The sequence below is a fragment of the Coenobita brevimanus genome, chromosome 8, assembly GCF_032717465.1.
Source record: "Coenobita brevimanus isolate Jiangsu-jjx chromosome 8, ASM3271746v2, whole genome shotgun sequence".
NCBI classification, from domain to species: domain Eukaryota; kingdom Metazoa; phylum Arthropoda; class Malacostraca; order Decapoda; family Coenobitidae; genus Coenobita; species Coenobita brevimanus.
In genome coordinates, this window is record NC_136961.1 from 12,282,942 (window position 1) to 12,306,565 (window position 23,624).

General features: G+C 40.9%; 1 protein-coding gene across 1 annotated transcript in view; it reads left to right on the forward strand.

Moving 5' to 3' along the window:
- The window catches only part of LOC145408083 (regucalcin-like), an 81,738-nt gene extending 69,534 nt beyond the window's left edge, over nucleotides 1-12,204 (forward strand). The window contains exons 4-6 of the mRNA XM_080278892.1: nucleotides 5,481-5,592; nucleotides 8,360-8,475; nucleotides 11,741-12,204. Coding sequence (XP_080135018.1) covers nucleotides 5,481-5,592; nucleotides 8,360-8,475; nucleotides 11,741-12,022 — 510 coding nt within the window. The 3' untranslated portion in view covers nucleotides 12,023-12,204. The remainder of the gene's footprint in view (nucleotides 1-5,480; nucleotides 5,593-8,359; nucleotides 8,476-11,740) is intronic.
- The last annotated feature ends 11,420 nt before the right edge of the window (nucleotides 12,205-23,624 follow it).

A 23,624-nucleotide genomic window follows, 5' to 3' on the forward strand; every position in this document is an offset into this window, starting at 1 on the left:
TGGTGAATCGTACAACACCATTAAATAAAGTCTGATCCACTATTAAAATATTAAATAATTGTCATAAAAAGACTTTGTAGTTACTTGTGGTGGAGTTATATATATATTAGACTTGTGGACGAGCGGTTGTTATACTTGAGTAGCTTTGTAAGTAGATAATCTTCTTTCCCATTTGTCGTGCAATGACAGGAGAGGTAAAGAATAGTATGGGACTATTTTTATTTGTCTTGGAAATATTAACAAGTCTCTCACTCACGAGTGAGTATGAGTAGAGTCCTTGTCTCCCTGTCTCGCTCTCTCTGTCTCTCTCTCAAGTTGCTAAGCCCTTCTCCCTGCGACCTGTCTGTTCTATGGCTAGCTTCCTTCTGAGCTCTCTTTCCTAAATTCTGGTGAAACAGGAGTCGTATCACGTGCGTTCCCTGTGATTGGAAAGTTCTAGAAGCCTGTGTGTGAGTATGTGTGTATGTGTGTGTATGGTCAACAAGGCTTTGTTCACCGGGTGAATTGCTGACAACTAACTGACTGGCTACTTCGTAATCTGTCGTCAGCTTTTCCTCAGTGTAACTTGCAAGATCATTTCCCATTCCCAGGCTCGCATAGAGCTGTCTATCTATCTATTTATCTATCTATCTATTATGATTTGTAATTATAATATGGACTCATAACATAATAAAGGACCAAAAATCCCTGTGACCACCCTGCAGGTTAATAATAACATCTACGACGATCCCGTGGACGTTGCTAACATCCTCGCCAGGAGTTTTTCTCATGTAAGTAGCTCAGCCATTTACGATCCGCGTTTTCAGCCCCATAAACGCACAGCTGAGCTACAGATGATAGACGTTGTCACAGAGGACATAGACTCCCCGTACAACCAAGAGTTTATGCTAGATGAACTGCTGCTTGCCCTTAAATCCTATAAAGACACCAGCCCTGGACTTGACACCACCACGTACGGTATGATCCAGCATCTTAATCAGGACAGCCTGATTAAGATTTTAGCATTGTACACTGAGATTTGGGCGTCTTGAACGTTCCCAGATTCATGACACTTGGTGCACGTCTTACTGATACCCAAAGAGGCTGGTAGTCTTATAAATCCCACTTCATTTCGTCCTATTGTGTTGACTTCTTGTCTATGTAAGGTCATGGAACCTATGGTTAATAATAGGCTTCTTTTTGTTTCAGAGTCGAAGAATTTGTTAAATGATCAACAATGTGGCTTCTTTAAATGCAGAAGTTCACTAGATCATTTAATGAATTTGGATCATTGTATTGCAGAGGCATTTGCCAATAAAGAATTCATAATAGGTATGTTCATGGACATCCATAAGGCCTATGACATGACATGGCTACATGGTATAATTATGAAGCTCTATGCTTATGGTTTAAGAGGAAATCTGCCTATTTTTATTTCAAGTTTCTTAAGGGACAAGACTTTCTCTGTCAAATTGCCCCGTAACATAACATCGGATACATTTATCCAGGATAACGGGGTGCCGCAGGGAAGTGTGCTTAGTCCTACATTATTTAGCATTATGATCAATGATATTCTGTCATCAGCTCCCATCCCAAGGAATCTTAAATACTCGCTATACGCTGACGATTGTGCAATATGACACTCTTCTCATAATGCACAATTTTCGGCTGGGCGGATTCAAGCAGCCCTTGATTCTGTCCATCAATGGGCCTTGCAGTGGGGATTTAACCGGCCCCGTCCCATCAACGTATGGGTACATTGCAACGATTTGCATTTGCCAGTCCTGGCGACGTACCGGTACGTCGTGCAATTGCAAGGTCCCTAATTTGCACAATTTTCAATTTTCGCACGTGATTTTCCGTATGTATACACGGGACACCTTCCTCTATTCCTCTACAAGATGCCAAGCAGGGACAATGCCTTACACCGCACAACCTCCCCCCTCCCCCCTCACGCCATTGTCTCGGCAATTCACCTGTTACCAGTGACCTGCCCAGTAAAGATATTCAGGGCCACAGTGATTCCCCAATCGATGACAATGTGGAGGACAATGTTTACATAGCATTAGAGGAAGAGTCAGAAATGATGATCAGGTAATGTGGCAAAAAAAGGTCAGGTATGGTGATTAGATAGTGAGTGAAACAATGCTTATAATGCCTATATTACTGCTTGAAAACCAATATACTCTCATACTATATAAATTCGTACCAAGTAAGTAAATAAATGCCTTTTATGAGTGGATAAAATAGTTACCCTCCCATAGAACTCGTTTTCTTTGGTGCCAGCATGTTAGAAAACCCAGTCAGGTAAGGAGGAACTCCTACCTGGATTGAGTATTTTAAACCTCAGGTGAGCAATTTCTCTATGAATTTTCGATGTTTCTCACCAAAAGCGAAGGTTTTAGCAAAAAAAAAAAAATTTTGAAAATACCTCGGGATTGGGGGATGTCAGAGGTGCGGAAAACCTCGGGACGTGACGGGTTAAGTTTTCCATCCCCAAGTGTGCCGCTATAGTTTTTACGACTCGTAACGTACCTAATTTGTGCTTAACTTTGGATAATCAGGCGGTACCTTTTCAAAATTCTGTAAAGTTTTTGAGAATACATTTTGACCGTCATTTGAACTTCAAAATTCATGTTAATAATTTGATTGCTCATTGTGATAAACCTTTAAATGTCCTCAAGTACCTAGCAGGTACTACATGGGGTGCTGACAGAAAATCTTTATTAATGGTGTATGAGTCCCTTATTCGATCGAAGATTCCTCGGGATGGGAGCTGATGACAGAATATCATTGATCATAATGCTACAGTAAATAATGTAGGACTAAGCACAGGTGTATGGCTCGGCATCCGATGCCACGCTAAAAAGATTGGATGTGTTGCAGAATAAATGTTTGCGAATGTGTCTTGGAGCCGTCCGGTGTACCCGTGTAGCACGAATGCAATGGAGGCAAATGTGCCTTCCCTCCGTATACGCCGTGACCATCTGGCCTTGTCCTGTGGACTAAGAACATATAGCAAAAGTACTATCGGCAATGTGGCCTGTACCCCCCTGCGTCAATACCACCACCTTCTGGGGAGGGTGCGTCAGCCACTTGCCGTTCGCCTCCACTTACTGACTCAGGAGCTTGGTGTGGACCCCAGTGACTGTGACAAGTTGGTGTTAAAAAAATATAGTGCCTTGGGAGCCACCTGGCTTTAGTGTTGAGGTGTCGTGGCTCCCAGCACCTAAGACTAAGGCGCCGGAGGTGGAGGTCCACCACTTGTTTCGTAACATCATCGTGCGTCACTTGGGGTCCCACCAATTGTCCATCGACAGTTCCAAATCGTGTGAATGTGTGGGTGCAAGTGTATGGTCGACCGAATGTGCCCTCAGGTATCGGTTGCCAACTCATACATCTAAACTTCTTGCTATTGACAAAGCCATAGACTATGCTTTCAATTCTAGGCATGACTCATTTGTCATATTTTCGGATTCAAAATCAGCCCTTCAGGCAATTGCATCTTGTACTACGGACTCTCACGAGATCCAGGACCGCATTGTTAATAAGTTGCATTCATGCAACAAGTCCTTCATGCTGATCTGGGTTCTCGGTCATTGTCGTATCTACGGCAATGAGCAGGCTGACTTACTTGCAAAGTTGGCTGTAGAGCTCGAGGAGACTTGGGACGTCCCTCGTGATGTAGGTCGAGTCTCTCTCTCGGAAAGAAATCAATAAATCTTCTGTGGCAAGATCAGTGGACCATTAGTGTAGGTCTAGCTATTTGTCTCTGTAGGGTTTAATATAGGTTAGCGATTTGTCTGTTAGGTGATTAGTTTTAGGGTCGTTAGATTAGGTTTTTCTTTATAAGGTCTAAAATATATAAAACCAAGAAAAAATAAAAACTAAAAAAAATAAAAAAAATAAATTAAAAATTAATATATATATATATATATATATATATATATATATATATATATATATATATATGTACGTGTGCATGAAAGTGTGTCTGTATATATGCGTGGAAGTGTGTGTGCGTGTGTGTGTGTGTATATATATATATATATATATATATATATATATATATATATATATATATATATACGGCCTTAATGACCAAGGGCTTTGGCCCCAATGGTCGATAGCCCCCAACCCCCCTTAAAAAAAAGACCTCCTGGTGGGCTGACCAGGGCACTTCCTCAGGTGAAGAGGACAGGCCCGTCCCTCGGCTGGTACGGCTGTTGTGGAGCGCTGGTCCCGCCGGGAGGTATTAACACGACGAGAGATGGGCTGCCAGTGTCGGAATGGAACAGACCTGTGTCTAAGGAAAAACACGAAGCGGGTAAGAAACTATTCACCTAATATCTATAGGAAACAATTGAAGTAGGTCAAATGTTTCCTTTAGTTATTACATGAATAGTTTCTTACCTGCTTCGTGTTTTTTCCTTCAGTAGTGTTGTTTTAGACTCGGGGCTGTTACACTGCAACATCGGCCGGCTCAGACTGCTTCACTGCTCATTGTTTCCAATCTTGGTCTACTTACAATGTTTTATTTCTTATTATTCAGATTTGGTTTTCACTGGATATTTGAAGGAATATACGGTATGACGAAGATATGCTAAACAACTTTAATGGAAGATACTGTGCGCGTTTAGCTCGTACTGGTTTGCAACATTATTATTGTATATTCGAAGAAAATGTTCTTAACTATCAGAATGCATCTCGACCTGCACTACCGTCGTCACTGCTCACTTCCTTAATGAAAAGTTGGACACTGAAGGGGCTCCACCCTTCATATCTTATCATACACATTGAATATATAATTGATTGTGACTCTCCATAACACATGACTGACATACATAATCCTTTCATACTTTATTATATAAGCGTCACAGTTTTGCCGTGTGTATGGGTGTGTGCGTAGTCACGTTGTTATACAGACTCGCCGTCCAGAAAGGGGTGGGAACTCAAACAGGCCCACACACACACGGACCCCAAGAACTTTTATGAGTGACTGTACTAACACTATAAGGAGTGAAAAGCAGATTCCTTTATCCCTTTAATCATTTGATATTTAAAATGGGTCTGCTGCATTCTTCTACCACCAGATTATTGTATTCAGCTTTGGAGAAACGTTTCAATCAAGATGGATAGATTTAACCTTCATGTTGTCTCTTCACTAGTAAAGGATTCATTTAAGATGAGCAAAATCATCTAGTAGCAAAAAGAAAAATACGGCATATACTTTTCCTTCAGGGGCTGATTAGGTTAATACTAGTCAATCTTTTTCACATCTCATGTACTGTACGTACACATGAACATAATACCGCGTGAGGTTTGCCAGCCATTGTCGCTGAATACATTTTATACGTTTATAGGTGGTTAAAAGGTCGAGATGATAGTGATGATTTTAAGGTTTTGTGGCTGGTCTTGAAAGTCAAAAAGTCAGTTACCCAGGTGGTCGATGCCATACAGTATTTTTCTACCATATTCTACTCTAGTCCATTTTGCCACAGGTGACTTTCTCCAATGGGATGACATGGAGTCTTGACAGGAAACACTTCTACTATATCGACTCCTTCAAGGGTGTCTACAAGTTTGACTACGATGACACCACCGGCACCATCTGTAAGCATCATGGTTTCTATTTGCTGACTTCATTGAGCTTAAGTTGGTTGTGCAATTGCTTGTTCATACTTTTATCTGCATTCATAATACTACCATACACTTGGCAACCAAATTACAATGAATATCTAAGTGAAAAAAATATTTTGTGTGTATGTTTTAAAAGGCCTGTGTAAGCTGTTTCTTCTTTTCCATATTGACATTAATTAACAATGCTACTGGGTACACCGTGTTTCCAGTATCACGGGTGTGACGCCAACATGCATGCAGCATCCACAGTTTGTTAACGTCCATTTCGCCTAACTTTGACCGAGCCTACCTAGGGTCACAAGACTGAAATTGTACTTTTCCTGGTTTTGGGCCAGTTCTATGAGAGGCTAATGAGTCCAGCCTATACCAGGGAACATATTGTAGTGGTACAGAATAGATAAATATGAGTAGTTGTCTGAACCCGAAGTATTCCTCGCCTGGGAGTGTTGTGCAAAGCCATTTATCGGGTTTCTGGCCTCACATGGTAGTACCTCTCAGAGACAGTTTCTGATCATAATTCACAACTAACAATGCTTGGTTATCCTGAAAAGTCGTGAAAATGAAGAACTTGATGAATATAGTCCCAAGTTCCATATTAACAGATTTTCATGAGCTTATTCCTTCAGCCAGAGTGATAGATGTAAGCAAGGGAACAAAAGTTTATTAGGGAAAAACAATGAACGTTGCAATTATTGTATGTCTGAGGGAGGTTGTATCACGAAAGAAGGAGTGTGGTTCTGTGCTGTGTGTAAATTGGGAATCAGGAGAAATTCTGTCCTATTTACAACCTGGAATAGATAAGTCCACGTTCGATGCAGAAGTGTTGGAGATAGACTGCAAAATACGAGAAAGTTACAGTGTACAATATGTAGGGGTACAGGAACCTAGGACAACATAATGGAGAACGACAACTAAGGAGGCAGTTACTTGGAATGAGTGAAGGATTTGTTAACTGGGAATATGTCGAGTACGGAAGGTGGTGCAGAGGTTAGCATCAGTGCTAGATTCATGAATGGAAAAAATTAATTGAATGTTGCCTCTTTTTTTATGGCAAGGGTACTCTGTGCAAAACATAAGTGAGAAGTATTATGCTGTATGGCACTGAGACTTGGCCTGCAAGAGATCGGGATTCACACACAGAGAATTCACAGAAATGAAGAGGCTAAGATGCTTGCAAAGGATATCACTGTTTGCTCGAATGAAAAACTGTGTACTGCAAGAGAGATGTGATTTAGGAAATATTATACTTTATGTAAATTGGTATGTTGAGATGGTCTGGACATAGTGGGACGAGGAGGGAGAGTAACTGGTTGAAGACTGTTGCGGTTGTGAATGTGAACAGAAAAACACAAAGGCAGACCAAGGTAGACATGTGGTGAGATCCTGCATGGAGACCTCCGGGCTTGGGGACTATGCATTGAAGTGGCTGAAGGCGGCAACACTTGGAGTGCCACAATCAGATGAAACAGCCATACAGTCAATAGCATGGTCACAGGCTTTCTGATTCGAGCTATCTGTGTGCTTATGTATTATGTATTTCGCGATCCTAGAAGGGCTGGCCGCCAACGAAACTTGTCCGTTGTCATAAGGATGTTCTTTCTCCAACTCAACTTCCCTCCCAAATAGTCGTCCTACCCAATCCTGCCATCTAATCCTTGTTCTCCTCTCCACCTTTTCATTCACATACACTCCGAATCTCTCATTTTCCATTCTCATCTCATGGTCAAATCATGAGTACTTTTACTTCCGGCAATTTTACGTCAATACAACAATGCTCATTCACTGCCTACTTGATCTGTCTATCCATGGAATTCCACATGTTCCTCTCAGATAACCGACTTCCATTCTTCTCAGTCTTGCTCTGTGTCCTTCCAACGAAGTCCAAGCTACACTTCCATAATTATGTTACAGCGAGGATCACAATACCGCCATGTGGTTATTTTTGTTTATTTCCATGCTCACTTCACCCTTCTGTTCTCAGTGAACCTGCAATCTTGCTTTTCTCCTGTACCTTTTCATGTACTTGATCCTCCAAACATCAGTCGTTGCTCATCATACTACCTCAGTGTTTAAAGGAATTCACATTCTTCATTTCCTGATCATTTAATCTCATTATGCACTCCGTGACTTCCTTTAAAATTGTAACTTTATTTGTTGCTACATTCATTCGTAACACAAATGTTATATTTCACTTCTTCCGCTACTCATTTTCTTCTGTTGGCTAATATTCCAAAGATGATAGAGACCTGGTTGCCTATTCAAATTTTTGGGGAAAATCATACTTTAAAACCCTTGATTGCTTGTATTAGTTTCATGGGGGAAAAATATATAATTATTGGAATCACAAACATAATAATAATAAGTATTTCCTGTAACCACGTAGCAGCCACAAGCCATTTTATAAACACAACATGAATACTGCAACAGCATTATTTCAACACACTTGAGACTTGGGTCCAGGACAACAGGATGACAATCACTCCAGTCAAATCCACTGTTATACTACCACCAGTAAACATGCCCTGCTTGTAGAATTGTTCCTCATAACATAACATGCATATCGGTAATGGAGCACTGCACAGCAAACACCACACTAATGCATATAGGATACATAAGACCAACGGTGTTGGGAAACTATGGGACAGCCCCACTAAGGCAGTAGCTTACCTGCGGCGATAGGTCTGCTGTCAGACAGGCAGGGGTAGAGCAACAACAACTTAACATCCATGGTGTTTCTCAGGTAACCACCAGATGCTTTTGGACTACAAGGTGGCTGGCCTGCTGGATCAGATACCAGACGGAATGACAATCAGTGCTGATGGACACTTGTGGATTGCCTGTTTTGGTGGTAGTCAGGTGGGTCTGTCTAAGTACTTTTGATCGTCATTGATAAATATACAGACACACACACACACACACACATATATATATATATATATATATATATATATATATATATATATATATATATATATATTTATATATATATATCTCTCTCTCTCTCTCTCTCTCTCTCTCTCTATAAGCAATTGGTTGGTTCGACCTGTGAAGTTGAGCCAGGATGTCTGGGTCTTAATGGTGTGCAAATGAATGTCTAGCCCTTTTTCTCTCTATCTATAGCCACATGCCATAATCCCGTATGGGGTTGCCGTTTGTCTTTGAGTTAGCTGTTTTAAGAGAAGGGGCACTAAAAGTCTGCTAGCTCACTTCTTCACACGTAGGGAAACGCTTGTTTTGGTTATATGGTTACCACCCAGCATGGTACATGGATTCCTGGATTACAGGGAACCATTAGACTTGTCACCCAATGTACAATAACCTGAAAAGGAAAGAAAAGCAATGAAAAGCGATAGGAGAGATGGAAAAAAAAAAAGGAAGAGAGGAGGAAAGACAGAAAATGAATGATAAAGGTGACGAAGGAAGTGGGCAGCACTACGGCAAGTGAGTGGATGATGGTCGCCACCTCCTACCACCATGTTTGAGGGTGCAGGTGGGAAATTTGCGTCACTGTAGACGATGCAAGTGGCCTTTCTGGGCACAGGTTGAGTTTTGCATTACTGTAAAACTTACAAGTGTTCCCAATGAATGCAGGCGGGTGTGGGTGGGAGTTTCCATCACTGCAATTCATACAACTAGACCAACTAGATGCAGGCAAGGTAGGTGAGGGAACTCCAATAAGCTACGGTGGTCCACAAGTCCTGCTCACAACATCCGGTGCCAGCAAGAACTTGGTGTGAACACAACTTCAGAAGCCTCCCCTAAGATGAACAAAATCATATGATAAAGATGATATTGGTATAATAGTAAAAAGATATAAAAAGCAAAGACTAAGTTAAGATAAAAAAAAACAAACAGGGCAGAGTAATAACGAACCGTAAGTGTGCCAGCGAATTAGTATAGATGAAAAGTGTAAAGCAGTGTATGACTAAACATCACACAACTGGGCATGGTAAGGTTTAGGTGGAGACAGTAGGTATGGAAAAAAAGAATGAGAAGGAAGAGGGTTTACATGGGGAGACATGAAGCTAGAAAAGCTATGGCGTCCATGCGGATCCTCTTCTCATGTACTACCAGAGACAGTATTAAAGTATGGAAATCCTATGCAGTAGCCAGTGCTGCCTCATCACCCTCATGTGATGTGGGGTATGCACTTGTGGGGAGAGCGACATGTGTGTGGAGGAAGTTCCATTTCATGTGCTGAGTTGGGATGTCTACATCACAGTCTTCATGAAGCAAGCCCTTGACTCGCTCTCCATTACCACAACATTAGTCCAGGAATTCTTTATCCATGCAGGGGATGAGAGTGAAAGCAAAGAGCACAGGTGAGACTAGGTGAGCACCAAGCACCAACAAGAAGGCCCCAGAGGAGGGCAGGACAAGCAGTTTAATAAATCAACCTTCTCCTGGTGGAGTGGGTCCTTCTTGCTCACTCCAGGCTTCACTCCTAGGCTGTCACTTTGTTTATCGAAATCTACAAATCCACTGTTGACGAAGAGGTCAGAGCTGGGGCGATAAGTGTAGTGTATGGTGAACTGTTTCCCAGCCTTAAAGTCTCTCTGGGCCAAACACACACTCAGCTGCTTTTCACAGTTGTAATTTGTTGAGTATGTACCTTGCTGGTGATTACACACTTCCCAGGCGGGTATAAGTACCGTCTGTCCACCACTAGTGTCTCCACTGCAATCAACTTGGATGCAGTATTGTCGTGTCATCACTGTAGGTACTGCCCATTTATAGGCATCAAAAGTACCATAGTCCCTAACTGGCCAGCTCTTGGCTTCGCAGGAGCAATGTGGAAATAGATGTACTTGCAGGCAGTATTACTGAACTGCTTTACTGCTTACTTCTGAGCCAGTGATCCCTTGAGACTTTGGAGGTTTTCTGGTGTGCAAAAGAGGACTGTAGGGTATGTGTGGGAAAGCAGGCGGACACGGAGGAGCCACTCTGACTATGGGTTAACTTACTTCCCCAGCACACATTGCCCATGTGTTGCACGATGGATTCCCCCTTCATGAAAGAACTTAGATATGACTGCTTGGCAGTCTTCGGTAAGCATGGCCTCAAGTGGAACAGCCAGCACCTCCTGTCCATAATTCAGGTCTGCAGCATCACGCATGCCCAGGCCCTGTTCAACAGTCACCAATCTTGACACCCAACACCACGATGTTCTCTTTGGACCAGGACTTGAAAGGTCAGCTTGCTTCAAACGAGAGTATTTGGAAAGCTGGATGTTTTTCTCAAGTTTACGCCCTTTCTCAAAAAGTTGATACCACTCCAAGTACACTATCCATTCCTGGCCTGGAGTGAAAGCAGCCACAGTACCTGGTAGCTTGGTACAAGAAGCTGTATATTCTATGACATCTCCACTTTAACATTCCACTTCACTGTTCATACAAGTCACCCTGTTCATACATACCACTTTTTGCTATGCATAATCTTAAGAAATTCTGTCTTTCTTGCTTTTTCTTCGCTCATGCTACCTCATCCCAGCCTTAGGTGGGAAAAAAGGTTAGAATGATGACATGAATAGTTCTTCCAGTTCTGTATTTTACTTTGTTTTCTGGACTCTTGCTCACCCCATCCTTAGGTGGAGGCAAATGAGGTTCTTATTCGAAAGATCGTTCATTAGAGTTTCAGTAATACCTGCAAGGCTGATTTAACAGATTGCCCAATTTGTAACACCAACTTTATGGAAAATTTTGACACATTAGCATACATCCCTGACTTGTAACAAGAACAATACAATACTTCATTAGGTTAACACTTGGGAGTTTCGTCAAACAAGAGAGATCCAAGCAGTCACACTAATTTGTACAGTAAATCTTCAATAAAACCCTTTCCCATCACCAGGTGATCTCTGGAATCCACCATACAGGTGATATTGCAGAGAATATTGGACTGTATTGTTGTGTTGTGCTGTGGACGTCAATACAGTGTGTTTGTGGATATGAATGTCAATAATCTTTTTAACAAATGTTGACCAACCCCCCTTCCCAAGTGATCTCCATGGACCTCACGATAGGTGGCATGCTGTGTTGTGCTGCTCTTGTCAGTACAGTATAATTATGGATACAAGAGCCTGTGAAGTTTAAGCGTGTGCTAATTAAAACCATTTCCTCAGGTAATATGTGTGGACCCCAACACTGGTGATATCTTGCGTAAGGTGGCGATGCCGGTGTCGCAGGTGACGTCAGTGTGCTGGGGTGGGGAGGATTACGCCACTCTATACGTCACCACAGGCACGCTGGGACTGACCCCTGACCAGAGGGCTGCCTCACCCAAAGCTGGAGCAACCTTTGCCATCACTGGCCTGGGTACGCATGGATTCCCACCAAACGGATTTAAGGCTAACTTGGACAAGCTGAAGAAACTTATGGATGGTGGAGTGAAGGAAAGCAAATAAACTGGACAAAGAAATATATGGATGGTTGGCAATAACACAGAAGATATCTGGACAAGATGAAGAAACATTATGAATGGTGGACAAAAACAAAGTATCTCACATGGACAGGCTGAAGGAACATATTGATCTGGGACTCTTAACCGGTGGGTACTTACCTTCAAAGGGATAATATGCCAACTTCAGAGGAATAATGAGAATCTTTGGTAAAAATGTGTACCAAGAGAGAAACTGAAACAGAATTTTCCGGTAGGCTCTACAAAATATTTTTGAAATAATCAAACAGTGCCACCAGACGTGTAATATCCATTATAAAAGGTTGTGACTTTGCAGACAATACTTCATATTGCAATTAAGATGCCATCAGGAACTAAACAAATTCAATTGGTGATATTCCAGTAGGTTTGCGATAATAGCCATATTTAGTTCAGTACGGCAAAGAAGAGCATGATCACCTGAAAATCAACATTAACGTTTATTAGAGAAGGAGACGAACGCTCAGACAGGAATGAAGTACTTGTACTTGATGTGATAAATAGTGTAAGTAAATTCTTGCAAATGTATCAAACACAAATTAGTATCCATTGGTAAAAAGACATTCAAACTCGTATGTTTAGACCGGTGGCAGTTTTGCAAAATAGGAGAAAATATTATATCATGAAGCATAAAAAAAAAAAAAAAAAAAGTGATATTACGAAGTATATACTTGCCAACAGAAACTGACTCAGAGAGGCAATTTATTACTAGAGTGCAGTTTTAGAACTAATGATTTTCATCAAATGTCAGTTATTACATTAAATAATTAAAAGCTTTCCATATATATATATATATATATATATATATATATATATATATATATATATATATATATATATATATATATATATATATATATATATATATATATATATATTGTAACGGTTACTGTTACTCAAAAACCCGGGTATGGCAAACACATATATATTAATTAAATATATTTAAAAATATATTAAAAATTACAGAAATAAAATAGAATCCACAAAACTACCAAATCTCATATTCTTGACAATGAGTCCTAATTATTAAAATCCGCCCAAGAACAACCAAAATTAGGTGTAACTGCAATATAATCAAAACACAGCACTTAAATCACCCAAAACACCTTAACACATTAAACACACATGATACTTAATATACAAAATTTAAAAGAATTCACCAACCTAGTGGAGCATAGTATAAGAGAGCACATGGTACTTATGGGAACTGAACATGGAGCGTTAAGTACATCCCAGGTCCACTCAGCTGTCGAAGCCACAGTATGCAAGGACTGACTTTATTTTTTTATTTTTTTATATTTTCTGGCCTATCAACCATTGGGGCCGAAGCCCCTGGTTATTAAGGCCGGATACATATAAATATATATATATATATATATATATATATATATATATATATATATATATATATATATATATATATATATATATATATATATATATATATATATATATATATATATATATATATATGTATGTATATACATTTAAACATCTATACTTATTGTTACATAGCCTATGATTTCATCATCCTTTGTGTAATTCTAACGTACAGTATGCTGCATGTTTGATCACGAGCGTGTTCTACCTCACTCCCCCCCTCCTCCATTATAGTAGAGTAAGTCGTTCTTTCTATTGTTCAGAGAAGGAGTGTCAACTCTTTGTCCCCTATGGCTTCATTTGCGTGTCCTTCTTACAAGTTGTATCAAGCTCTGCCGGCCCCTATATAATGAGCTCAGTCTCTGCATTAATTGCCACTTAGATCTACTCCTCATTTTGCTCACATCTCTGTCCTCCCCTGTACAGTTGTTATTATTGTGAGTGCTCAGGAAGTCTCCAACCATCTAGCACCTGTGTAATTTGAGTATAAGTGTTATTACATTTTGTTCTTGTGCTGTATAGCATAAGGTGTTGATTCGTAAGCCTAGTAGAGTTTTTGTCATTCATATTGTCAGCCAGTGGTAATAATATTTTGTATCTGTAATAATATATCTTTCATTCACTGAGTATTATCTGGTTTTCTCCTTTTTTCAGGGCTGACTTAGATAAATTTACTCTTGCTAATTTCGTGTTAATAGAGGCTATTGCAGTTAACCATATATTTAACCTGTTTTTTGCCATTACGTTATCCTTATGAGTCCTGAATGTTTAGTTGTTAGTTTGAGCATTAAACTTTAACTTGTCATTTTACCTAACTCTTTTGTTTTGAACCTGGACTTTGCGGGACAGTAGTGATTTTAGTCTCTGTTCCGTAACACCTCGCCAGGATATTCAGGATATTATCATAAGGATATTGCTTGATATTTTGTGACTGTGATTTATTCATGATGTCTACTATTGCTACGCTTGGTGAAGCCAAAGATTTTTTGTCAAGTGTGCAAACAGTGTGTGATGTAGAAAACAGAACAAACAATGAACTTAAGCTTGTTGCTCAACAATTGGGAATTGCTGTTCGCTCTCATCATTCTAAAGATCAAATTGTTGACATGATTAATGAAAGCTTGTTTAATGTAACTCCTCCAAATGAGCAAATGCAGATTGAATTAGCTAAGTTACAGCTAGCCCTGCAGGAGGCTCGTGCTAAGGAGGCTGAATTTCAGGCAAAGGCTCGTATTCATGAGGCACAGGCTCAGGCACAAACTGAATTAGCTAGGATTCAGGCAGACCATAAGTATCGCATGAAACAAGGTGGAACTGGATCATCTAGCTCTGATAATTTTGATGTGGCTAAAAATGTTAAACTTGTCCCTCCTTGTAATGAATCTGATTTAAGAAAGTATTTTCAGTTGTTTGAGAGGGTAGCTACAGGTTTTAATTGGCCCAAAAAGTATTGGCCAGTACTCTTTCAAACTGTTCTCACCGGTAAAGTTCAAGTAACTTATGAATCTTTGCCTCAGGATCAATCTGATAATTATGATGTAGTTAAGAGCTTGATTCTTAAGGCCTATGAGCTTGTTCCTGAAGCCTATAGAGTAAAATTTAGGACAACTTATAAGCAAGATAAGCAATCCCATGTTGAGTATGCAAAAATCAAAGAAGATCTGTTAGAGCAGTGGTTAAATTCTAAGAATGTAGATTCTGATTTTGACAAATTTAAGCAGATGATTTTGCTGGAGGACTTCAAAAGGTGTATTAATAAAGATGTAAGCCTATATCTTGATGAGAAAAGAATTGATAATTTGTCTGATGCTGCAGTTTTAGCTGATGAATATGTTCTCACTCATAAGAGATATTATAAAGAAAAAAGGAAAGCTGAGAGTAAGTACGTTGCCCCTACTCAGGGTACAGGTAACAGGAAAGAGAATAAAGATGATGTTTCTCAGGAAGTAAATACCAGCTTCACCTCTAGATTTCAGAAAAGTAAATGTACTTATTGTAGTAAGCTTGGTCATACTACGGAGAAATGTTTCAGGAGACAGCGTGATGTGAACAAAAAGGAGTCTTTAAATATTCAGTCAATTGGTCTAGTGTCCACCCTTGAGAGTTCCCAGAATTCTTTAAATGAGTTAACTGAACCTGCTTTGAGGGGTAAATTAATTTCTCATGATGGAGCTCCTCTTTTGAGCAGTAACGTGGGTGACACTCTCAAGAGTTCATGTGCTAATTTCCTGTCTGATGGTTTTGTCAGTCCTCTGGACAGTAATGACAGGAAGTCAGTTAAAATATATCGTGATACAGGTGCTTGCCAGTCCCTTATGCTGACCAGTGTTCTAGGCTCTAATGTTAATTCCTCTGATGAAACTGTAATCTTACAAGGTGTAGGGAATAATTACTTCTCTGTCCCTCTGTGCAGAGTGAATTTAGAGTCTGGTTTTGTTAATGGTTCCGTTATGGTTGGGTTGGTTGAGACACTCCCAATGTCAGGTGTAACTTTCTTACTTGGAAATGATATTGGTGGAAGTCAAGTGTGTCCAGCTCCTCAGTTGTCTAGTGAGCCAGTGGCTGTGGCCCAGGATTGTGATGTCCCTGATGTGTTCTCTGCATGTGCTGTCACTAGGGCTAAGTCTAAAGTTACAGGTGACTTAGAGGATAATGGTGATGATGATGTTATCCTAGCTGACACTTTTCTTGCTAATTTGGACCACTCACCAGATGAGGCAGTACCCGTAGTGTTGATAATTTTCTCGTCAAGAGTTGGTTGCGTTGCAGGTTGCTGACCCTGAGTTGAAAGGTCTAGCTAACTCTGCTTGCAGTGAAGAAGAGTCAGCCGGTGCTTCTACTTGTTATTATATAAAGTCAGGAGTACTTATGAGGAAGTGGAGACCCCCAGCAGCATCAGCCGACTGTGAATGGGAGGTTGTACATCAAGTTGTTATCCCTCGTGTTTGTAGGCAGGATATCTTTAGAGTGGCTCATGATTCCAGTTTGGCAGGACACCTTGGAGTGAGGAAGACTGCGGCACGCATTTTGAAACACTTCTACTGGCCAGGTATCTTCAGGGATGTTTCCTGGTATTGTAAGTCTTGTCACACCTGTCAAGTTGTGGGGAAGTGTAATCAGACCGAAAAGGTTGCACCTCTAGTTCCCATTCCTCCTTTGAGGCGCCATTCACCCGTGTGTTGGTGGATATTGTGGGCCCTCTTCCTAAGACTTCTTCAGGATTTTCTTATGTGTTGACCCTGATTGATATGGCTACTCGTTATCCTGAAGCCATTCCACTTAGAAATATCTCAGCAATGAACGTGGTTAAGGAAATGCTGGGGTTCTTCACAAAGTTTGGTCTGCCCAAGGAGGTACAGTCAGACCGGGGAAGTAATTTCATGTCAAATGTTTTCAAGCAGTCTCTGAAAGAGTTGGGCATCACCCAGATCACGTCTTCAGCTTACCATCCCCAGACCCAAGGAGCGTTGGAGAGATATCATCAAACACTCAAATCGATGCTCAAGAAATACCGTTTGGAACATCAGAAAGACTGGGACAAAGGTCTTCCATTCGTTGTATTTGCTGCAAGAGAATCTCCAAATGAATCACTGGGCTTCTCACCCTTTGAACTACTGTTTGGCCATGAAGTAAGATGACCCCTTAAGCTACTCAAGAAATGCTGGCTGCCGGAGGAAGATGACGTCAACCTGCTGGAGTATGTGATGAAGTTCAAAGAACGGCTGTCCACTGCTTTACAGCTGGCGAGAGAGAATTTAGGAGCTGCTCAGGAGAAGATGAAGACTTGGTATGATAAGAAGTCCAGGTTACGCCACTTTCAGCCAGGAGATCAGGTTTTGATTCTGCTACCAGTGCATGGGCAACCTCTTCAAGTCAAGTTTAGTGGTCCTTATTTCGTGGAGAAGAAACTCAGTGATGTCAACTATGTCATCGCCACACCAGATCGTAGAAAGAACAAGCAACTTTGTCACATCAACATCCTAAAGTTGTATCACAGGCGAGACGAAAATAACCAAGTCTGCACTGTAGCTGTTCCACCCGAGTCTGCAAGTGAAGTTCTCCCATGCAGCATGAGCCTGAGTGATTGTTTGGGGAAGAATCCTAATGTCATGAATGATCTCCAGACTAAGCTTTCTCATCTAGCTCCCGAGGAAAGGCAGGAGTTTTCGGCATTACTGCAGGAGTACCCGCAAGTGTTCCGTGCCACTCCAGGAAGAACCACTGTGTTGATGCATGATGTCGATGTTGGAGACGCAAAGCCAATTAAATTGCCTCCTTACCGTGTGAACCCAGTGAAAGTTCCTCTCATCCAGAAGGAGCTTGGCTACCTGTTGGACCACAAGATGATTGAGCCCTGTCAGAGCGAGTGGAGTTCTCCTGTCACTCTAGTCCCTAAGCCAGGTGGGTCACAGCGGTTTTGCATCGACTACAGACGTGTTAATCAGATAACCAAAACAGACACTTACCCTCTCCATCATGTGGAAGATTGCATAGACAAGATCGGAAAGGCTAGGTACATAAGTAAGTTTGATTTGTTAAAGGGATACTGGCAAGTACCTATGACTGAACGTGCTAGGGAGATCTCATGTTTTGTAACACTAGGAAACACTTTTGCGTGTTCTGTAATGCCATATGGTATGAAGAATGCACCAGCCACTTTTCAGAAGCTCATGAATGTTGTAACAGAGGGTTTGGCAGGGTGTGTTGTTTATATTGATGATGTAGTAATCTTCAGTGACAACTGGAAAGATCACCTATGCCATGTCAGTAAATTTCTTGAGCGTTTGGTTCAGGCTAATCTTGTAGCTAATTTATCAAAGTGTGAGTTTGGTCAAGTTAAAGTTCAGTACCTTGGGTACGTAATTGGTGATGGACATGTTGCACCACCAGGAGCTAAGATTTAGGTTATAAGTGATCTTCCCAGACCTAAAACTAGGAAAGAGCTACAAAGATTTTTGGGAATGGTAGGTTATTACAGGAGATTTGTTCTTAAATTTTCAATTCTTGTATCGCCACTTACAGACCTACTGAAAAAGGGAGTTAAATTTGTCTGGACCGATAACTGTGAATCCTATTTCAGCAAACTTAAAGCTATCCTATTAAGTCAGCCAGTGCTCGCTACTCCAAATTTTGCTAAGCCTTTTAAGATGGCTGTTGATGCAAGTGATACAGGAGCTGGGGCTGTTTTGCTGCAAGAGGATGATCAGGGTATTGAACACCCTGTATCTTATTACAGTAAGAAGTTCACTCCACCTCAAAAGAACTACTCAACTATTGAGAAAGAGCTTTTGGCCTTGATTTTGGGTTTACAGCATTTTCCATTTTATTTGTGTTCTGGTTTTGACCCCATTGTCATTTATACCGATCATATCCCACTGAAATTCCTTAGTAAGTTTAAAGATAAAAATCAGAGATTGACAAGATGGAGTCTACTTCTTCAGGAGTATTCATTAGACATACAACAAGTCAAGGGGAAAGAAAATGTTATTGCAGATTGCTTATCTAGACTTTAGACACATTGTTTTAGAGTAATAAGAAATTTCCTTTGTAAATTTCTTTTTCTTTGTGGGGAGGTGATACACAGCCTATGATTTCATCATCCTTTGTGTAATTCTAACGTACAGTATGCTACATGTTTTATCACGAGCGTGTTCTACCTCACTCCCCCCCTCCTCCCTTATAGTAGAGTAAGTCGTTCTTTCTGTTGTTCAGAGCAGGAGTGTCAACTCTTTGTCCCCTATGGCTTCATTTGCGGGTCCTTCTTACAAGTTGTATCAAGCTCTGCCGGCCCCTATATAATGAGCTCAGTCTCTGCATTAATTGCCACTTAGATCTACTCCTCATTTTGCTCACATCTCTGTCCTCCCCTGTACAGTTGTTATTATTGTGAGTGCTCAGGAAGTCTCCAACCATCTAGCACCTGTGTAATTTGAGTATAAGTGTTATTACATTTTGTTCTTGTGCTGTATAGCATATGGTGTTGATTCGTAGGCCTAGTAGAGTTTTTGTAATTCATATTGTCAGCCAGTGGTAATAATATTTTGTATTTGTAATAATATATCTTGAAGTCACTGAGCATTATCTGGTTTTCTCCTTTTTTCAGGGCTGACTTAGATAAATTTACTCTTGCTAATTTCGTGTTAATAGAGGCTATTGCAGTTAACCATATATTTAACCTGTTTTTTGTCATAACATTATCCTTATGAGTCCTGAATGTTTAGTTGTTAGTTTGAGCTTTAAACTTTAACTTGTCATTTTACCTAACTCTTTTGTTTTGAACCTGGACTTTGCGGGACAGTAGTGATTTTAGTCTCTGTTCCGTAACACCTTGCCAGGATATTCAGGATATTATCATAAGGATATTGCTTGATATTTTGTGACTGTGATTTATTCATGATGTCTACTATTGCTACGCTTGGTGAAGCCAAAGATTTTTTGTCAAGTGTGCAAACAGTGTGTGATGTAGAAAACAGAACAAAGAATGAACTTAAGCTTGTTGCTCAACAATTGGGAATTGCTGTTCGCTCTCATCATTCTAAAGATCAAATTGTTGACATGATTAATGAAAGCTTGTTTAATGTAACTCCTCCAAATGAGCAAATGCAGATTGAATTAGCTAAGATACAGCTAGCCCTGCAGGAGGCTCGTGCTAAGGAGGCTGAATTTCAGGCAAAGGCTCGTATTCATGAGGCACAGGCTCAGGCACAAATTGAATTAGCTAGGATTCAGGCAGACCATGAGTATCGCATGAAACAAGGTGGAACTGGATCATCTAGCTCTGATGATTTTGATGTGGCTAAAATGTTAAACTTGTCCCTCCTTTTAATGAATCTGATTTAACAAAGTATTTTCAGTTGTTTGAGAGGGTAGCTACAGGTTTTAATTGGCCCAAAAAGTATTGGCCAGTACTCCTTCAAACTGTTCTCACCGGTAAACCTCAAGTAACTTATGCATCTTTGCCTCAGGATCAATCTGATAAATATGATGTAGTTAAGAGCTTGATTCTTAAGGCCTATGAGCTTCTTCCTGAAGCCTATAGAGTAAAATTTAGGACAACTTATAAGCAAGATAAGCAATCCCATGTTGAGTATGCAAAAATCAAAGAAGATCCGTTAGAGCAGTGGTTAAATTCTAAGAATGTAGATTCTGATTTTGACAAATTTAAGCAGATAATTTTGCTAGAGGACTTCAAAAGGTGTATTAATAAAGATGTAAGCCTATATCTTGATGAGAAAAGAATTGATAATTTGTCTGATGCTGCAGTTTTAGATGATGAATATGTTCTCACTCACAAGAGATATTATAAAGAAAAAAGAAAGCTGAGAGTAAGTACGTTGCCCCTACTCAGAGTACAGGTAACAGGAAAGAGAATAAAGATGATGTTTCTCAGGAAGTAAATACCAGCTTCACCTCTAGATTTCAGAAAAGTAAATGTACTTATTGTAGTAAGCTTGGTCATACTACGGAGAAATGTTTCAGGAGACAGCGTGATGTGAACAAAAAGGAGTCTTTAAATATTCAATCAATTGGTCTAGTGTCCACCCTTGAGAGTTCCCAGAATCCTTTAACTGAGTTAACTGAACCTGCTTTGAGGGGTAAATTAAATTCTCATGATGGAGGTCCTCTTTTGAGCAGTAACGTGGGTGACACTTTCAAGAGTTCATGTGCTAATTTCCTGTCTGATGGTTTTGTCAGTCCTCTGAACAGTAATGACAGGAAGTCAGTTAAAATATATCGTGATACAGGTGCTTGCCAATCCCTTATGCTGACCAGTGTTCTAGGCTCTAATATTAATTCCTCTGATGAAACTGTAATCTTACAAGGTGTAGGGAATAATTACTTCTCTGTCCTTCTGTGCAGAGTGAATTTAGAGTCTGGTTTAGTTAATAGTTCTGTTATGGTTGGGTTGGTTGAGACACTCCCAATGTCAGGTGTAACTTTCTTACTTGGAAATGATATTGGTGGAAGTCAAGTGTGTCCAGCTCCTCAGTTGTCTAGTGAGCCAGTGGCTGTGGCCCAGGATTGTGATGTCCCTGATGTGTTCTCTGCATGTGCTGTCACTAGGGCTAAGTCTAAAGTTACAGGTGACTTAGAGGATAATGGTGATGATGATGTTATCCTAGCTGACACTTTTCTTGCTAATTTGGACCACCCACCAGATGAGGCAGTACCCCGTAGTGTTGATAATTTGTCTCGTCAAGAGTTGGTTGAGTTGCAGGTTGCTGACCCTGAGTTGAAAGGTCTAGCTAACTCTGCTTGCAGTGAGGAAGAGCCAGCCGGTGCTTCTACTTGTTATTATATAAAGTCAGGAGTACTTATGAGGAAGTGGAGACCCCCAACAGCATCAGCCGACTGTGAATGGGAGGTTGTACATCAAGTTGTCATCCCTCGTGTTTGTAGGCAGGATATCATTAGAGTGGCTCATGATTCCAGTTTGGCAGGACACCTTGGAGTGAGGAAGACCGTGGCAGGCATTTTGAAACACTTCTACTGGCCAGGTATCTTCAGGGATGTTTCCTGGTATTGTAAGTCTTGTCACACCTGTCAAGTTGTGGGAAAGTGTAATCAGACCGAAAAGGTTGCACCTCTAGTTCCCATTCCTCCTTTTGAGGCGCCATTCACCCGTGTGTTGTGGATATTGTGGGCCCTCTTCCTAAGACTTCTTCAGGATTTTCTTATGTGTTGACCCTGATTGATATGGCTACTCGTTATCCTGAAGCCATTCCACTTAGAAATATCTCAGCAATGAACGTGGTTAAGGAAATGCTGGGGTTCTTCACAAAGTTTGGTCTGCCCAAGGAGGTACAATCAGACCGGGGAAGTAATTTCATGTCAAATGTTTTCAAGCAGTCTCTGAAAGAGTTGGGCGTCACCCAGATCACGTCTTCAGCTTACCATCCCCAGACCCAAGGACCGTTGGAGAGATATCATCAAACACTCAAATCGATGCTCAAGAAATACTGTTTGGAACATCAGAAAGACTGGGACAAAGGTCTTCCATTCGTTGTATTTGCCGCAAGAGAATCTCCAAATGAATCACTGGGCTTCTCACCCTTTGAACTACTGTTTGGCCATGAAATAAGAGGACCCCTTAAGCTACTCAAGGAATGCTGGCTGTCGGAGGAAGATGACGTCAACCTGCTGGAGTATGTGATGAAGTTCAAAGAACGGCTGTCCACTGCTTTACAGCTGGCTAGAGAGAATTTAGGGGCTGCTCAGGAGAAGATGAAGACTTGGTATGATAAGAAGTCCAGGTTACGCCACTTTCAGCCAGGAGATCAGGTTTTGATTCTGCTACCAGTGCACGGGCAACCTCTTCAAGCCAAGTTTAGTGGTCCTTATTTCGTGGAGAAGAAACTCAGTGATGTCAACTATGTCATCGCCACACCAGATTGTGGAAAGAACAAGCAACTTTGTCACACCAACATGCTAAAGTTATATCACAGGCGGGACGAAAATAACCAAGTCTGCACTGTAGCTGTTCCACCCGAGTCTGCAAGTGAAGTTCTCCAATGCAGCATGAGCCTGAGTGATAGTTTGGGGAAGAATCCTGATGTCATGAATGATCTCCAGACTAAGCTTTCTCATCTATCTCCCAAAGAAAGGCAAGAGTTTTCGGCATTACTGCAGGAGTACCCGCAAGTGTTCCGTGCCACTCCAGGAAGAACCACTGTGTTGATGCATGATGTCGATATTGGAGACGCAAAGCCAATTGAATTGCCTCCTTACCGTGTGAACCCAGTGAAAGTTCCTCTCATCCAGAAGGAGCTTGGCTACCTGTTGGACCACAAGATGATTGAGCCCTGTCAGAGCGAGTGGAGTTCTCCTGTCACTCTAGTCCCTAAGCCAGGTGGGTCACAGCGGCTTTGCATCGACTACAGACGTGTTAATCAGATAACCAAAACAGACACTTACCCTCTCCCTCGTGTGGAAGATTGCATAGACAAGATCGGAAAGGCTAGGTACATAAGTAAGTTTGATTTGTTAAAGGGATACTGGCAAGTACCTATGACTGAACGTGCTAGGGAGATCTCATGTTTTGTAACACTAGGAAACACTTTTGCGTGTTCTGTAATGCCATATGGTATGAAGAATGCACCAGCCACTTTTCAGAAGCTCATGAATGTTGTAACAGAGGGTTTGGCAGGGTGTGTTGTTTATATTGATGATGTAGTAATCTTCAGTGACAA